The sequence below is a fragment of the Pelecanus crispus genome, chromosome 2, assembly GCF_030463565.1.
Source record: "Pelecanus crispus isolate bPelCri1 chromosome 2, bPelCri1.pri, whole genome shotgun sequence".
Taxonomy (NCBI): Eukaryota; Metazoa; Chordata; class Aves; order Pelecaniformes; family Pelecanidae; genus Pelecanus; species Pelecanus crispus.
In genome coordinates this window covers 9,917,946-9,934,356 of record NC_134644.1, presented here as the reverse complement: position 1 = coordinate 9,934,356, position 16,411 = coordinate 9,917,946, and the positions used below count along the sequence as shown (strand labels likewise).

The 16,411-nt window shown below is 38.4% G+C and overlaps 1 protein-coding gene across 6 annotated transcripts in view; it reads right to left on the bottom strand.

Annotated features, from left to right (window-relative positions):
- The window catches only part of RBM33 (RNA binding motif protein 33), a 106,411-nt gene that overhangs the window by 24,828 nt on the left and 65,172 nt on the right, over positions 1 to 16,411 (bottom strand). For 5 of the 6 annotated variants that reach the window (XM_075704653.1, XM_075704654.1, XM_075704656.1 and 2 more), the window contains exon 15: positions 8,090 to 8,728. In XM_075704653.1, the coding sequence (XP_075560768.1) occupies positions 8,090 to 8,728 (639 nt within the window). Of the gene's footprint in view, positions 1 to 3,386; positions 3,923 to 8,089; positions 8,729 to 16,411 lie in introns of those variants that run through there. The other variant, XM_075704659.1, reaches the window with a different exon arrangement.

The following is a 16,411-nucleotide window of genomic DNA, read 5'->3' as shown; positions in this document are numbered from 1 at the left end:
TTTATAAAGCCAATTCAAAAATCACCCAATAGTAAAGGGATGCGCATGCCGGATAAAGCACTTAAAGGAAATAAACTCTGGTTGATTTGTGTAAAAATAACAGAGAGAAGCAAAATGTTTTCTTAGATGCGCTATCTCAAATTCTCTGTAGCATGATGACGGCTTAAATCTTGCAGGGAAATCTCAATCCAAAAATGTCTTGTAATTGATTTCCTTTAAGAAAGGAGAAACCCCTCATCTGTAACCAGCTGAAGTCAATATTTCTAGAAATGAGTACCTCTACAGTATCACAGTAGTTAGGAGGGGAAAAACCCCATCCTTTAGGTTATTACATTCATCTTCACTTCAAGGGCAAGAGAAACTACTATTTATCAGCTATATAGATTTTCATATGTAAACTTGTATTTTACTGATACTGTGACTGGCTACAGTAAAAAAGACAGACATCTACGCAGACCGTGATCCCCATATAACAAAGAGAAAAAAAAAAACAGTAAAGCAAAAACCATGTAGAGCAAGAAAGACTATCATCTAATACATACAAGTATTTTCTCACTACAATTATGAGTATATTAAAGGCAACCCCCTAATAATTAGGTATTTCTCTTCAACTGGTGCTCCAATGCTTTACCACTTTGATACAGCCAGTTGACAGACTGGGGACCTGGGAATAGGAAGCCTCATCACTTGCCAGATATCCCACAACCAAGTGACACGACCAAGCAGTTGAAGAGCTGTTTTCAATATGCCAAATGCCAATAAGAAACACCTGGAGACCTTTTTTTAAAGGCTTTTTTAAGGCCTTTAAGTCTTTTTTAAAATTCAAGAATAGCAGCTCTTAAAAAACCTCCTGCTCTCCAGCCAGGCTAGAATACGCTACTCTATGAATAGAAAACTTCTCGTTAACAACTGGTTTAAGACATATTAATAGTCTAGTTTTGAATTAGAGTACACACAGAAATAAGCTACATCAGACTACAGAAGTGGTAGAACAACCAAAGCATTCCCCATTCACACCAGAAAAAAGACACTTCCGGTGCTGGCCAGTGAATCAGGGGTTATTTTTCCCAGCCTAAAACTTTTGTGTGGGGCAAACTTACCTCAAACAACAGCACCCAGACTAAGCAATAAATAAGTAAAAGGCAGAAACAGTTCCCTTCCTGCGATAAAAAGACACCGCTAAGCTGCTTCAGCGAGCCATGATATGATAACTATCTTTTCTTCTGTGCCTAATGGTGTATGAAAAGTCAGAACAGCAAGAAGTCTTGTAAAAAAAGCAGCTAATTCCATTTAATCCCATGTACTAACAGAATTCTTACCTTAAGTATCTCCTCATCTGCCTGAGAGGAAAACTAAGGCAAGGCGAAGGACCAGCCAAAAAGATGTTAGAGAATCCTAGCCATACCTGTGCTACTCTGAAGTTTCACTGGGAGTCACAGAAACACAGATGCTCAGATGATGAATCAAAACTACATGTTTTACTAGTACAACCACCCACCAGTTCATTACGAAAAAAATATAAATTCTGTGTCAAAGCTACAGCAAATTCAAGGTTCTGGACTGGATATGTATAATATGCTCAGAAGTACCTTTATTTTTACTTTGCTGTCTGCAAAATACATAATGTAGATGTCAATAAACATGTTTTTGAGCAGTTTCTTGGTTTCCTTTTCAATCACCAGTCTCCAGGATAATTTTTTGTACAGAGAATTTCAGTGAACACTGGACAGGCAGAGAAATCACCAAAAGAAAAGGCTCCTGTCGGAAAATATCAGCGACTCAAAACTTCTGACGGCCCAAAGCATTTCTCAGCCGGACAGGAGCATTTCTCAGCTGGACACCAGCTATGGCACAGAAAGCCAGTACTGAATATCAAAACCCAGTACAACTTGAGCTTCCTTTCTTGTGTCATGTCTAGTTTTTCTAGTTCATGTTTCTTGAAACTTAAAACTAATGGCAAGTTGAATCCCTCTGGTGTGTTGCCCTAAGGTCCTTGACATGGGTCTTGACATTGACAACCCACATTACGTCCCTCCCCAACCACTTACAGTGTCAGAATTCTCCCGACCGAGCGCCTCACCTCTGTAGTAAAGGTCTATTCCAGGTGGTCAAACCTGAAATACCATTTACCAAAGGCATTTGTAACTTCTCGAAATATGAAATTTAAATTGGACAAATCTGCATGTTTCCCTCCCAAGTTCAGAGATTGCAATCAAGTAATTTTCATTTGAAAACTAGCTCTTTCTCTTTGTAATGTACTTTAACAGTATTACACAGTTGCCTTTAGTCATTTCCCATCAGGAAACTGGGCTACTAGACACTCTGTAACACCAACATTGTATCAATATGAATTTTGCACTGTAACACGATGGCAGAAAAACTCTCCTTTGAGACTTAACAAGAGCGACAAGCAATACCAAACACCTTGCTTTCAGGGTGTTCATGAGGAAGCAGCACTCTTCTTCAACATACAATTTAAAAGTCTCCTGAGGAAAAGGAGAAACCTGTTCTGCAGTCTACAATAGGAAATATTTTATTGCACTTCAGTTCCAAGTTATCCACAGCAAAGTTAGATTTAATTTAGGTAGATCTCTCTTCCCCCTTTCGAAGCTTTTATTACAAACCCATAAAAAGTACCATCTGTGTCTGGTTTGGTTGTCACCTTAAGTCCCTCTAGTTGCTAAGTGTGTCCACACATGCCCTTGTATTTCATTTCCCAGTAACCAAATATGCCCCAAACAACACAGCATACCCTGCCTCACTACCCCCAAGCCATGAAATAGCCAGCCTCTATAGGGACCATCCTCACTGGAGCGCTGGGAGGACAGGGTTTATTGCTCATTTTCAAATGTTTCATGAAAATACTATGCCTCTTTCATAATCAGAATACCACAGGGCTCCCTGGCTTCTGTTTTTTTTGTCTGGATTGGTTTGTTGGGTTTTTTTTTTCAGTGGAAGTAAGAATTTCATTCCATTTGTGAAGTACTTCCAGAGTGAAGTCTTGCAGGTTTTGGTGGGTAGAGTCCTTTTTCAACAGCATTTACATTAGTACTGCTTCAAAGGTCTTGCCCATTTTGATACCCTCTAAATGACAAACATGGTACCCGGGCATTCAGACACCATGGTCTCTGCAGCTCCTTCAGTCTGCTCCTGATAGAATACGGACATTATCCATACCTCCCTTCAAATACTGGGATAGAAATAAACTGCAATGCCATCTGCCTCTTAAGTAGTAATAGTATGGTATGCAGTGAGAGTTCCTGTGTTGTTTCTCGCAGCTGGTAGCACTGCAGAGCTGGGTGAAGGGTCCCTCAAGAACTTGTCATGCAAATGCCAAAAATCTTAGTGTTTGTAATTCCTGACATATTTAGATGAAAGGCGCTATAGAGCTTTCAAGTCAAATATTTTAATTAAACTTGAACATACACATGCAAGCAGAAACAAGTACAAACATTAAGCAAAGTTGATTGATAAGGTTACATTATCAAACAAGAATCATCTCAATCAGTATCTTTTTCCATATTTAGAACTCCATATTCGTCTCTTACACTTCTCAGTTACTCTAAATATGAATAAAGTTGTCTATCTTCCATTCCAATTCTCTTTTTCCAATCCGAGGACATTTTTTGTGACAGGCTTTTCAAACAAAAAGAACTTGCCAAATCTTTCTTCAAGCTTTTCAGATGAAGCATCATCTCAGGTTTTCAGGAATTATGATCGCTAATAAGATACTGCTTCTAATCCAACAAGGAACACTGAGATTTTTATGTATTTTTATACAGATGCATTTATGAAAAAAGCTCATTGTGCAGCTTTCCACAGAGACAAAGATTGTTGTATTCTTGGTGCAGCATAAGAACCAGCATTTTCAGGCCTTTGGGACAGACAAACATCTCTTTGAGCATGGCAGGCCATTTTCTGGCTAGAGAGAAATCACCCAACAACAATATAAGATGACTGAATGATACAGAGATTTTAAGATAGTACCATTTCCCACAGAACCTCTAACTAAATGAAAAAACACGTTCAGCACATTTCTTATGATATTAAGATATTTAAGGTTGTAGCTGGCACAAACCTGTTCTTCCAGGACTAAAGACACTTCTAATATATTAGCTTACGGAATTCAATTGCACTTGGTTCTGGAACTATTTACCAACAGACTGATCACAGAAAGCCCAAATGAGACCACCACAAACAGCCAAGGTGTTAGAAAACATGCCCCATGAAGAGGGAGTGAAGGACATGAGTGCTCAGAAACAGTTAAGAGATCTTTAAAGAGAGAGCGTGCCACGAAAAGGGATATAAATTCTTTCCCATGCCTCTTGAAGTATAATACAATTAGTCATAGATTCAAGATTGCAGCAAGAAAATGTGGTTGGTCACTGAGAAAATTCTCCTAAATGTACAGGTTAGACACTGGAACAGATGGCCAAAGAAACCTCCAATAATGAGATCTCAGAAAAAGGATGGTCAAATCTGTCAGGAATGCTACAGAATTAATTCCCCCTTCAAGAGAGAATAAATTATTTCTATGGTCCTTTCACCCCTATTTTCTATAATTTTACAATCACATTCTTAAGTGTTTTACTAGGGTGTTTCTTCCCAACAAACAACATTCTACAACCTCACTGAGTTTATTGTTTTGCATACCTTTAGGATTGACTTCAAGGCTCCTTACCAAGCCAGGGAAATCTCAGATGTTTTCTTAGTAAAATATACTAGTATGAATACTCAGCAAATATGCTGAACTCCTATATCTGGAAAGGATGGTTCTGAAGACATGCCACACAAACCATAAAGCAGACCAGATCCATCAAAAGACCTTGGCGCCTCCATGAAAAAAAACACCCAGACCTCAAAAATACATCTGCTAAACACTAAGCACTGCCTCATTTTCCAGGAACGTAATATTTAAAGGAGTAATTAAAATTGAAAACTATTCACTGTACTGCCATTCCTCCATTCCTGCATAAATTACAGGAGTATTAGAAAGGGATGGGCCTATCAGTGAGGGGGGGGAGTTTGTTTTAAAAAGCATCAGACAAAAATCTAATGACAGTACCTAACATATGTCACCTTGATATGCAGACTTAGTATGACATACAGGAAATGCTGAATCATTTTCTACTTCCCTTTTCTTTAAGTATACGAAGCCATAAATTAAGGCATCTCATGCATCAGATGAAGTGGACAACTGAAAAAATTTCTTGGAATTTGATTAGTAATTCTTACCATTCCATAAAAATACTTAAAAAAGCAAAATCCTCTCAAGAGAGAATATTGTGGAAACGGATGAAAGGCCATTTTACCTTCTTAAGTAACAAGGGATACTTCTACCTGGAGGTCAGAGATCCTCAGTAGTACTGCAGTGCCCAGCAATACAAATAAACATAGTTAGCAGCTTAGACTGGGAAAGATACTGCCCTCAAGAGAAGAAACCATTCTCTTTTGACAGTATTTGTACACCATAGATCTCACCAATACACCAAGCACCCCTTCTTAACTGTTGAACAAAAAAACATCACCAGCAATGCAACACCATTTAATCCTGTTCTACAGACGGTCCTACAAAATCTAGAACAGTCCTTGGTACGAGCTCCTGGTTTAGGGCAATTTGCTCTAGATGAGTTAGTATGGGTCTGGCCTCAGTCAGCTTCTTCAACTGACAGCTCTACTATGGTGCTGTACCACAGCTGGTAGGCTGAAAGAGAAGGGACTTTCCAAGTCTTTACCAACATGCATCAAGAGGGCTTCAAAAAGGAACGTGCACTGTGTCTAATCGTAAGCCATCTCACTCGTACATGGGTATTCAAAACACCTCCGCGCAAAAGAGCTCTAGAAAGCAAAAAGGTGTGATTAGACCGAGAGGAATGGCAGGGCTGCTTAACTGCAGGACCAAGTCAGAGCGTACAGATAAGAGATACCAGCCATCTCTTTGGCCAAAGGCAGGGAATTAGAGGAAGCACTATTACATGCTAAGGAGAATGGCTAGGAAAAATGAGACTCTGCTTTTGCTTTATATTTAGGGTTGAGGCAAAAGTTGTGAAAATAAATAAAGCATGTGGCAGGACTAAACACTAGAAATGAAAATTAAATGTGATTTGTGATCTTTGTAGTATTCAGAGTCCAAGCAGCTTTTAATTCTTCTTTAAAATCCTGTCAAAATAAACAAGATTGGCCCCACTGCTGCTCAATTTTTTCTTTTTCCTTGTGTGGTTGAAGAAGCAAAGTCAGAGATTCAGCTTGTCACTAACCGATTAAAAATTAATCAACTATCTTGATCAGTGTTAAACAGCTAATTGCAATGCCTGCTTTTATTCTTCCACAGTTGGAAGGAAAACTTAAAATGTCCATGCCAATATGAAAAAAGTAACAAAGGCTACATGTAAAGAACCTGCCTTACCTTGCTAAAACCTCAGTATCTGAAAGTTAAGGACAGAGCAAATCTGCTTCTGTATACAATGAAAGAGGGGTTACACATGCATTTAATGAAGCTAATTGCTCTTGCTTACCATAAGACTTATCTGAAACAAATACTTTATGGTTTTCTGAAATAGAGCATTATGTTAAAAACTATTTCATTGCAAATGTTAGTTTGGACACTGATAACCATTTGTTATGAAGAGCTGTATACAGTGGTGACTGGCATTGCTTTGTTTCACCACATAATAAAAAGTTGCGCATGATTGCTTTATTCAATTATTCATGAACAACAAACCTGTCATACCTCTTGCAGGCCACTGGGATTCCTGCAGACATATTTATTTATAAGTATTTTTAGCCCCACAGAAGAAATTTCTTTCAACTTCTTGTACTTTATTCTTCTATACTTAAGTTACCATGTCTGAGGAATTAGACATCCCCCAAGTCAGGTTGTTGTCAGCTCTATCTAGTCAATAATGTCCTTTATGTTAATATTGTGAAAGACCACATGGCCATTATGCAATTCACAATTTTAAGTACATTTAAGTTTTATGAGCTGTAGAAAAACATTTATAAAAATAGTTAAGACTTCGGCATTTCAACTTCCTCTCCATTTCTACAGAGTAAAGATTAGCCTCCAAGGCCTTGTTTAGTCCCTGTTAACACACTGTTCACTTCATTACAGATTACAGCACTTCTGCAAGTTTCCCTAATTAACACTCTGAATAATTTAAGAAGGAAGCATTAAGAAGCATTCTTCAAAAAAACCCCTCCAATGTACCACAGCATTAAACCACATCACATCCTTCTTTTCTCCTCAGCATAAACCCGAGGACAGATTTCACACCTACAGCACCATCTTGCTATGTCCCCTCATCTCGGTTTCTTCAGAATCCTAACAAATTAACTTGTCTTTTCATTAAGACAGAAGAAATTTGGTCGAGATACTTTCTAACCAAAGCCCCAGATCTTAAATATGTGCACTGCCATCAAGACCAGCATTGTGAGTCCTCACAACACTGGTGCTCAAGGGACACTCCGCAGATAATAGACCCCTCATCAAAAGATAAGGAAATCTCATTTAGATGCAGAAGTGAAATGATAACGTTTTAAACCCAGCCTCCAACAGAAAACATCCCTGTCCAATATACTGCTTAAATTAGTTTCACAACATGCTTCCCAAGAAAATAAAAACAATCTTCCCTTGAGTACAGAAACCACACTAATGCCAGCACCTGCACACAACTAAATTAGGTGGCCTCAACTACCAAATAAGCAGATCCTAGCTTTTTAACCAAACCTTAAAAACAGTCATCCAAATCCATTTGACTAATTATCAGAAGTACCAACTGTAAGCAAAAGGTGCTCAGTTGAGGAGTCTTTCAGACTCAAGTTACAACGAACTTAAAAGAAAGGAGTACTATTTCAATGTGAGTTCAGTGATAACTGCCTGGCAGTAAAGCATTACAGCAAACGCCGATTTCTGAATAACTGCTAATAACTTACAATTCTGAAAATATAAAATAAGGATTATTAGGTCTGCTAAACCCGCTACTTCCCCCATCAGCTTAGGCCTATTTTTTATTTTGGGATTACACAGAATGAAACACACAGAACCAAACCACGACGACACACACACACGAGATGAGCCTCGGAAACTTACCCCTCCTGACAACTTAATCACCCTGACTTTGCTGCCGACATGGGGCCCATCTCCACTACCACTGTTTGTCCGCTGCATGACAGTCCTTTTCACGCCAGGTTTCAGTTCCTGGGGCCTTGCTTGTGCTGAAGCCACTCGAGCAGCCTGTGTCGTGGGCGGCGATGCTGCAGCAGGTTTTGTCTGTAGTACTTTCTGTGGCGCCTGAGGCTGACTCGGAGGTACTGTCCTAGTCTGCCTCAGCTGCTTCACTGCCTTCATCTGCTGTCCTTGATACGGCATATTCGCCCCGACCTGTGGGAAATCTGTGGGTTTGGGTTGGATGTTTGGAACTACCATATCTTGCTTTTTAACAAGGAGTCTGTTTTTCACATTTTGCCTGGTCTGTAAGCCAGAGTGGGGTATGTAAGGGCTGCCGTTGGTGGGGAACTCAGAGGAGTCGTCGTCCTGCTGCATGTAGGACTGCTGCGTAGAAGGTTGCTGCTGCTGCTGCTGCGCAAGTCTTTCGAGCAATTCTCTCTTTCTAGCACCAGCCTGCTGCTGCCGTCTCAGCTCCTTTTGTTTCAGAATTTCTTCTCTTAGACGCTTCTGCTCTTCTATTTTCAAACGATACAATCTAGTTTCTTCATCTTCGTCTGGATACTACAAAGGAAAACACAAATGAATTCATAAAATTCTCAACAAATGCCCAGCTTGGTCAAAACAACATTACATCGTTGTTTCAGATGTCGTAAAGCTGTAACTCTCTGAAGAACTTTTTAAATTATCCCCGATACCAAACTAAGGCTATTAGTGAAGTATATCTGCTGGTAAGGTTTATTTGCTATTCATTACAGACAAACAGCTCAAATCTGGTTTAGGACTTAGATGCACTACTTCCTAGACAGAGGGGGGTGGGGGAAACGGGGTGGGGGGAAGGAGTTTTAATACCAGTTGAGAAATCTTATCAGAATACTAAAAAAAAAAGTTGTTTTACAAATTGGAACTCATTTAGAAGTTTCTAAAAGCAATTAAACTATTAATATAATTCAAGATATCAAAATATGTTTCAAATGGAAAGTAACAATACGGAGGCAACCCACTGTCACACAGGTTTTATCTTGCTCTTTTCTGACAAAGTAACAAAAGGTAGGGTGGTAAATGACCTGAAAGGCCCTGATTAGAACTATTGATTTTTCTCACAGAATTTTCAGCCTGATCTCAAACTCATTTGTCACACAATAATTGGTTATAATGAACAGCGCAAGTCAATCTCTCTGACCTTGAACTCATGCACTCTCTTCAGAATCAAAATGTTGCCAAATGCAGTGTTGGAATATTAATGGTATATAGAGAATGCCTTTAATATTCCAGCCCTGGGCCCTTCTGACAATATTACACACCATCAAATAACCTCTCTAAAGATTCTTCAACTTTGGCACAACAGGTTCTTATGAAAAACTGTATGAAAAGAGCAAAAGTCAAGGAAATGCAGATTCTCATCATCCTAGAAAAGAAATCAAATTGCTCGTGATACAATCTCATGCATTTTCAAAATTACAAAGCATACTTTTTCATTATATTATTTTTTATTTTCAACCATTTGAAATATTAAGTTAGAGACTTGTAGAGAGTGCTTACAGATGGTAATGTGCATAACATTCTACTCAAGCCCCTAACAAAAACAGGCTCTCAAAGTAACAATACTTTGCATTTTGGTAAATTACAGCAATAAAGAATGCTAAAATGTTTCTCAAATGCTGGGAATCCATGAAGAAGTTATTTACCTTGAAGTAACTGGGTGCCAGCTCTTGTCAACACAAATGTCATTTTTTGCACATACAGGGCCCAAATGTGCAACAATTTTTTTTTTTTTTTTTTTAAATTCAAGTCCTTTTATCCCTGGTGCATCCCAGAATCCTCCCCAACCCAAGGGAAAAAAAAAAGGGGGGCAGAACAGATCCAACTGCAAAGTTAGTTCACAGATATAAAAGCCCAGTAGAGGAGTATTTGTACTTGTAGAATGTGCAAATCCTGAATGCTTGTTTCCTTCAGATGTAACTGCTTCTTCCCTGAGCAGCTACAGATAGGGATTATTCCCACAGTGACTATGGAATAGCCACATGTCTCACACCAGAATTCCAGCCTAAACAACAGCTAAAAATAAGACTTCAACAAAACTGGATTTTAAAATTATTTTTAATATGGGCTGTATTTCTGAGATGAGGTCTAACACTGTCCTTTTTTTAGGAGAATGCTTCATATACCAAAGGGTTCTGATCTTCCTCTGTGCTTTTCAGACTATGATGGTGGTGATTAATGGCTAATCACTGTAACAACTAGATTACAGGTCTTCACTGATAGATGGTAACAGGAATGTACTTCTACAAAGTAAAATGGGAAGTAGTAGGAAACTCAAGTATTTCATCTTAAATTGAAAACTGGAGATGCTGGATTGTAGTAAAAAGAAAGAATAGTGCCCTTACAAAATACAGTAAAAGGCTAAGACTTTTAAATATAGTTTGCGTAGGATGACAAAAAAACAGATAAGCTCCAGATAGGAGAATGTGCTGTCAAGCAGATCCTCACGCAAAGAATAAAATTTTCAGTCACTTTCAGAGACAGTGAGTATCTCAGTTACAGAAATTGTCCAAACACAAAACCTCTTCCACTTAACTTAATGAATTAGTTTATTCACTTGCTTTTTTAGATCAGAATATTCTACACAGACACAGTGAGTATCTCAATTAGAGAAATTGTCCAAACACAAAACCTCTTCCACTTAACTTAACGAATTAGTTTATTCATTTGCTTTTTTAGATCAGAATATTCTACATTTTATCTAAATGGGTTTGATGGATGCCAGTGAGCCAGTACCAAGTTTACCTACGGAGGTAGCGCGTTTTTTTTTTTTTTTTTTTTAATGTTCAATTGAGGCTGTCAATACCAGCAAGAATCTGCCTTAGACCAGCTCTTCTCTCAGTTGTCTTTTATTACCAGGTACCTGTCTGCTCGCATTATCATCTAGCCAGTTCTGAAGGCCTTGGAAGATGTAGATCATGACCTAGTTAAGTACAAAACACTAACTCAAGGGCTACATATAGCAGCACAGAGATGTGTACTTTGTGGCACACTTATAAATGAGTCTTGCCAGCAGACAAGGAATGAACATTCTGAGGGACTCTGTCCAATATGTCTGTGCAGCATGGACAGATACACTGATTTAAACTACACTAGCATTAAACACAGAAGACAACTGGCAAACTGTATTACCAACACATATGAAGTTAGACAAATGCTTAGTGGAATCTTCAGACAACTTGATCTCAAATATAATCTGAAATTTTCCTTTCAGGAACTCAACTCAATACTTTAGAAATCAGTACAGATCCTATGAAGTCAATTCCTTCTTAACGGGTAAGCTTTGAAATCAAGGTCCAAGAGCTCTGAGGTTATATGAGAACTGCAGATCAGCCCATTAACAGGCTATAGGTAGACCTAAATCCTTCATCTTCATAAGCAAGTTGCTACTACTGTTAAGTTCTCAGCAAGACACCCTTGCAGCTAGAGTAAGACCAAACAATATAATGACCCTGTGATCATTAAAAAAATATTTGAATTAGGAGTCAGGTTTAATTGGAATTAGTTGTGCAAATGACCCAACAGTACAGATTCAGAATGGGCAACAAACTCCTCACTACTCTGAAAACAAGGGCAGTTAAGTCCTCTGCTGCTTACCTTTAAGAGCACCTTATATATACTACACTATACTACAGTGTGTGTGTGTATATATATGAGACCTATAGTACATATAAAGGACCTATACTGTGTAATAAGGAGTTTCATCATACAGAACAGGCAAGACAGTACCTCAGGTCAAGATGGAAACAGCATGCAATGCCTATTGCTAATAATTTTCATCCCATTAGTTTAATAAGCCCAGTACAGATTTCTCCAAACTGCCAAAAAAGAAAGCAACTGGGAGAAAGCAGACATCCTTCAAAGATGTCAAAGTTCACAGCTTGTGTTCGGGAGTTTCCTCCCAAAAGCAACATTATCTGTAGTGAAAAAGCAGAAGAACTTGAAGCAGCCTTTTTCCTAGATAAGCTCTTGACACTTTACCTTTTTCTGTAGAAAATCCCACAACACGAAGAAACAGTGTATTGTATATGGCTCCTCCTTTTACAGGAGGCTACAAAGTACAAGGCCAGAGAGGCAAAGTAGTTCCCTTGGTTTTGCAGAGGGGTTTTATGTTGGGTGTGGGGGGGTGGGGGTGGTTGTTTTTGTTTGGTTGTTCTTTAGTTGGGTTTTTTGTTGTTTGTTTTGGGGTGTGGTTTTTCACTTTTGGGTTTTTTGTTTGTTTGTTTTTTTAAAGTGGAGATTCTCATCTGTCTTTGAACAGTTCTTGAACACAACATATTTCATTGTAGTTTGAAGGGAAGACCAAGCCTTAACTATAGGTTTTCTTTTGCCTTAAGGTCCAAAAAGGCTTTGATGGCAAGTGCCAAAAGAAGATGTTGCAGGCTGCTTTTCCGAGTCTAACTGAAGAGCAGCAGTAAAAGAAGCAGCAGTCCTACATCATTCTCCAGGAGAACTTAGAACTGCACTGTTGATTGAGGGAAAGACAGCAAAGACACACTCTAAAACAAGGGGTTAAGTTTTCTTCTGTAATTTAAGTCCTAGTATCAGTAGTTTGGTTCTTATATAGTGAATTATAAAAAACCCCAACAACCCACACCTTTCTAGAGGTCTGCAGGCTTTATTACTAGTTAATAGAATTAAATGCAGAGTCCTAAGTACCAGATACTGTAAGTGTTCTGGTTTGCTATCAAGGAACAAAAGAGGAATCATGCAACCAGGCTCACTCGTGTCCCTCAGTAGAATGGGTGCAAGGACAGAGCAATCAAAATGGTTTGATCTGTGGCATATATATATACACCAAGGTATTCAGCAGGTTTATCTTTATTTTTTTAGTTGTAACATTGGAAGCAAAAGAGGCTAGAATCATTTGTCAAAAAATTCATGACAAGTCTTCATAAAAGGCCAGATCCAAATTACTCCATTTGGCTGCTTGTGTTCAAAACCACAAAGTATCTTAAATAAAGGCACCTGCACACACATCACACATTTCACATTACTGATGACATCAGCTCCTGAACCCTAGGAAGGTATGAGTCACCCCACAAAACACAGGTGCTGCGCATCTTGGACAAACAGGAAGAGAATTAAGAACAAGGTTACAAGTTACTTTGAGAAGCACACTGCCCTCTTGCGATCTTCCAACTGGAAAAAAGACTGTGATAAGAAGAATCTTCTAAGAATAAGACAGGAGGCACCATTATCAAAATTTGGAAATCAAACCTACTTATACTGGAGAAAACTCAAATTTAGACATGTACAATTTTCCAGGTAGTTATTTTGAAAAAATATGGAAAGAATTTAGATACATTTGCTCCAACAGCAATGTAGCAACTATTTTCCATATTGCAAGTCTTTTTTTTAAAAAAAAAAAAAAAAAAAAGACAACAGCATTAAACCCAACAACCCAACTTCAAAATTTACTGTATTTGGGAGAACAGAACATGAAGGTTTTCTTTCAGTGCATCAGGGACATTAACTGCAATATAAGTAGTAGTATCAGTACATGTGTGTACTGTATCATGCACAGTAATGCAGCACTCTACTAATTTCTCTCCTGTCTGGGTTCCAATATCCATTTCTTCTAAAGAGATTCACATCACCTTTCTACATTCCTCCCCCTTGTTTAAACTCAAAAATGCTTAATGTTGCCTTAATTCCTCTTATCCTAAACTGACCTCAACATGAGCAGAATTAGGCCCACAGTCATCACCCATACTTTCCAATTTCATTGACAAAATTTTTCAGACTGAGGATATGCAAGTTTAAATCTTGGAGAGTAACAGCTATTCTAAACAAAGGCATTTAAAGACAGTATTTTGCAGCCTCACAGGAACAGGAACACAAGCATACCATTAGTAAAGTAGAAATACAGTTTTTAATCTTCTAGTCACTCCGGTTACAAACCTTTCAAATATCTATTTTGAAGGTGAGCAAAACCTTTAATAGACAATCCTGCTATTTTTTTGGTGCTTCCTGAATGATAGGGCATTCATAAATATGGCCACTGATTCTTTGGGAAGAAGGATGCAAAGAAAAGTCTTAATAATTTTCCAGTCGAAGACACTTGCAAAATAACCTGCCCAATTCAGTTATGAGCAATACAGCTAGAAAAGATGACAGAACTTAACTCTTTCTCATCTTCATAGAAAGCAAAAGAAGAGGACGAGTTAGCAAATTACAAGAAAAAACACACAAAAAAGACCAGAAAACATTACAATCTGCCTAAGGAGAGAAATATAATAACCTACATTACAACAATAGAGAAGAATATGATTAAATGCTTGGAAATGAATATTACAAGTGCAGCAATGCTGTTTGTAGAAGTGACAATAAGTGGCATCAGTGAACAAGACCACCGCAGTGGCACAGCTGAAAAGGGACAACTGCTATTACACCACTGTTTGCGGCACAAGGCTCTATTTCAAGTCTGCTTTGAAAGAAGAGCTCTGTGTGCGCACACATTCACACACTTTTCTAGTACTTGCTCAGTGTATCTACAAAGGCTTTGCTTTTACAGTTAACAAGAGCAAACACTAGGAGACACCATTTTTTCCAAGGCAACTTTTTTTTTTTTATCCTGTTTTGCAAAAACTTAAATGAAACAGGTATCAAACTGTTTTGAAAGATAGCTTTGACACAAATAAAAAGAAAGCTTTATTTGTAAAACCAAGAATTCACATGAGTAAGATTAATTAGCCTTATAACTACAGGTTTGTTGGGATATGTTTAAAACTTAAAATGGAGAGAACAAGATGACCACTTTGTTTGGGTTTTGGGGGATTTTTTTTTTTTTTAACTCATTTCATTAAGGAGCAAAAAATATTCATTCATTTTCCTAAACACTGTCAGAGATATTTTGGAACTAATGCCTTGATTTTCAGATGACTAAACTATGAAAGAACATTAAGATGCTTTAGATGGGGAAGCCTTTAGCTGGTTTGCTTCAAAACTTACCTTACCAGTCCTGAAAGACAGAGGATTCTCTAAGAGGTACTGCATTTTCTGTGACAGATTATTTCAAGAGACTGAACTGGGGGGAAGCGAATTACTTAAGTCAAAAAAGATCAAAATTAAAAGCTAAAAAGCTGCAATAAGGTTTGGTGGGTTTTTTTAATATTACCATTGAAAAGCAAGTGCACAGGAGGTCAGGCACTGCTAGCTATGGGTTTCTTTTGTGCCTCATTTGTGAAAATTAGTTATGACCATCCCTAATTCAAGAACAAGATGAAAAGCCAATCATGAGCAGCTTAAAGGGAAGACAATATTATCACAATCAGAGCTTTCACGAGTTGTTGAAGAAAACCTGGTTCTTGAGACAAGATTCATGGTCAACTAAACTATGAAGATTTATGGTTTTCCTCAGAATAACATGACACTCAGAAATTATACAGGGTGCACTTAGCCATCATGTTCCTCTGGTACCTCCTGATGCTGATGTTCACCATCAGTGCAATCCTACCCACTCTCTCAAACTAACAGTGCTCATGGAGAGTCGTCTCTAGTTTCCAGGAGGATCTGTGCAGGGAAACAGTCATCTGTTCACACTGCACGATCCAGTGGGGCCCAAAACACTGGCATCTCAATTTTGATTGTGCAGCGTACTAGCAGAGCAAACAGCATTATTTTCTCGAAAATTAAAAACTTGAGAGCATCTCCTATTTTCCCTCATGTCAAAAGGTTTCATAAGAGAGATTTTCTTCTTCAAGAGCAAGAAGCTCCATGGATGATGCAGCTGCAACCTCCTGCATGAGTGCTCAAGACCCTAGAGGAGACTGGGTGGCCTAAAAGAAAACAGCATGAGGAAGACAGCTTTCAAATATCTCTTTTCTTCAAGCCATAAAGCATCACAGGAAATTGAAGAGAATAGGTTTGCTGACTTAGGAAGAAGTGATTACCTGAAAAAAACCCCAATCATAATCGTGGAAGACAAAAATGGGCCCAATGGATATTCCACAGGCTTGGATCATTGATGATCTTTACACAACCTCTGTCTTTTCATAGTAGAAGTCACTCCTCCTCCTCCTGCAAAACAGACTCACCACAGCCCTGCCAACCTTCCAGACTTCTTTCTTTAATCAATGGAGATTGGGTTTGCTATCACATTAAAGAGGAAATTACAACTAAGAAGGGAGGCCTCTAGTGGCACCAAAAATATTGGGTGAGTAATACATTAAGTGTGCTTACTGTTCACAAGTCAGACTAGAA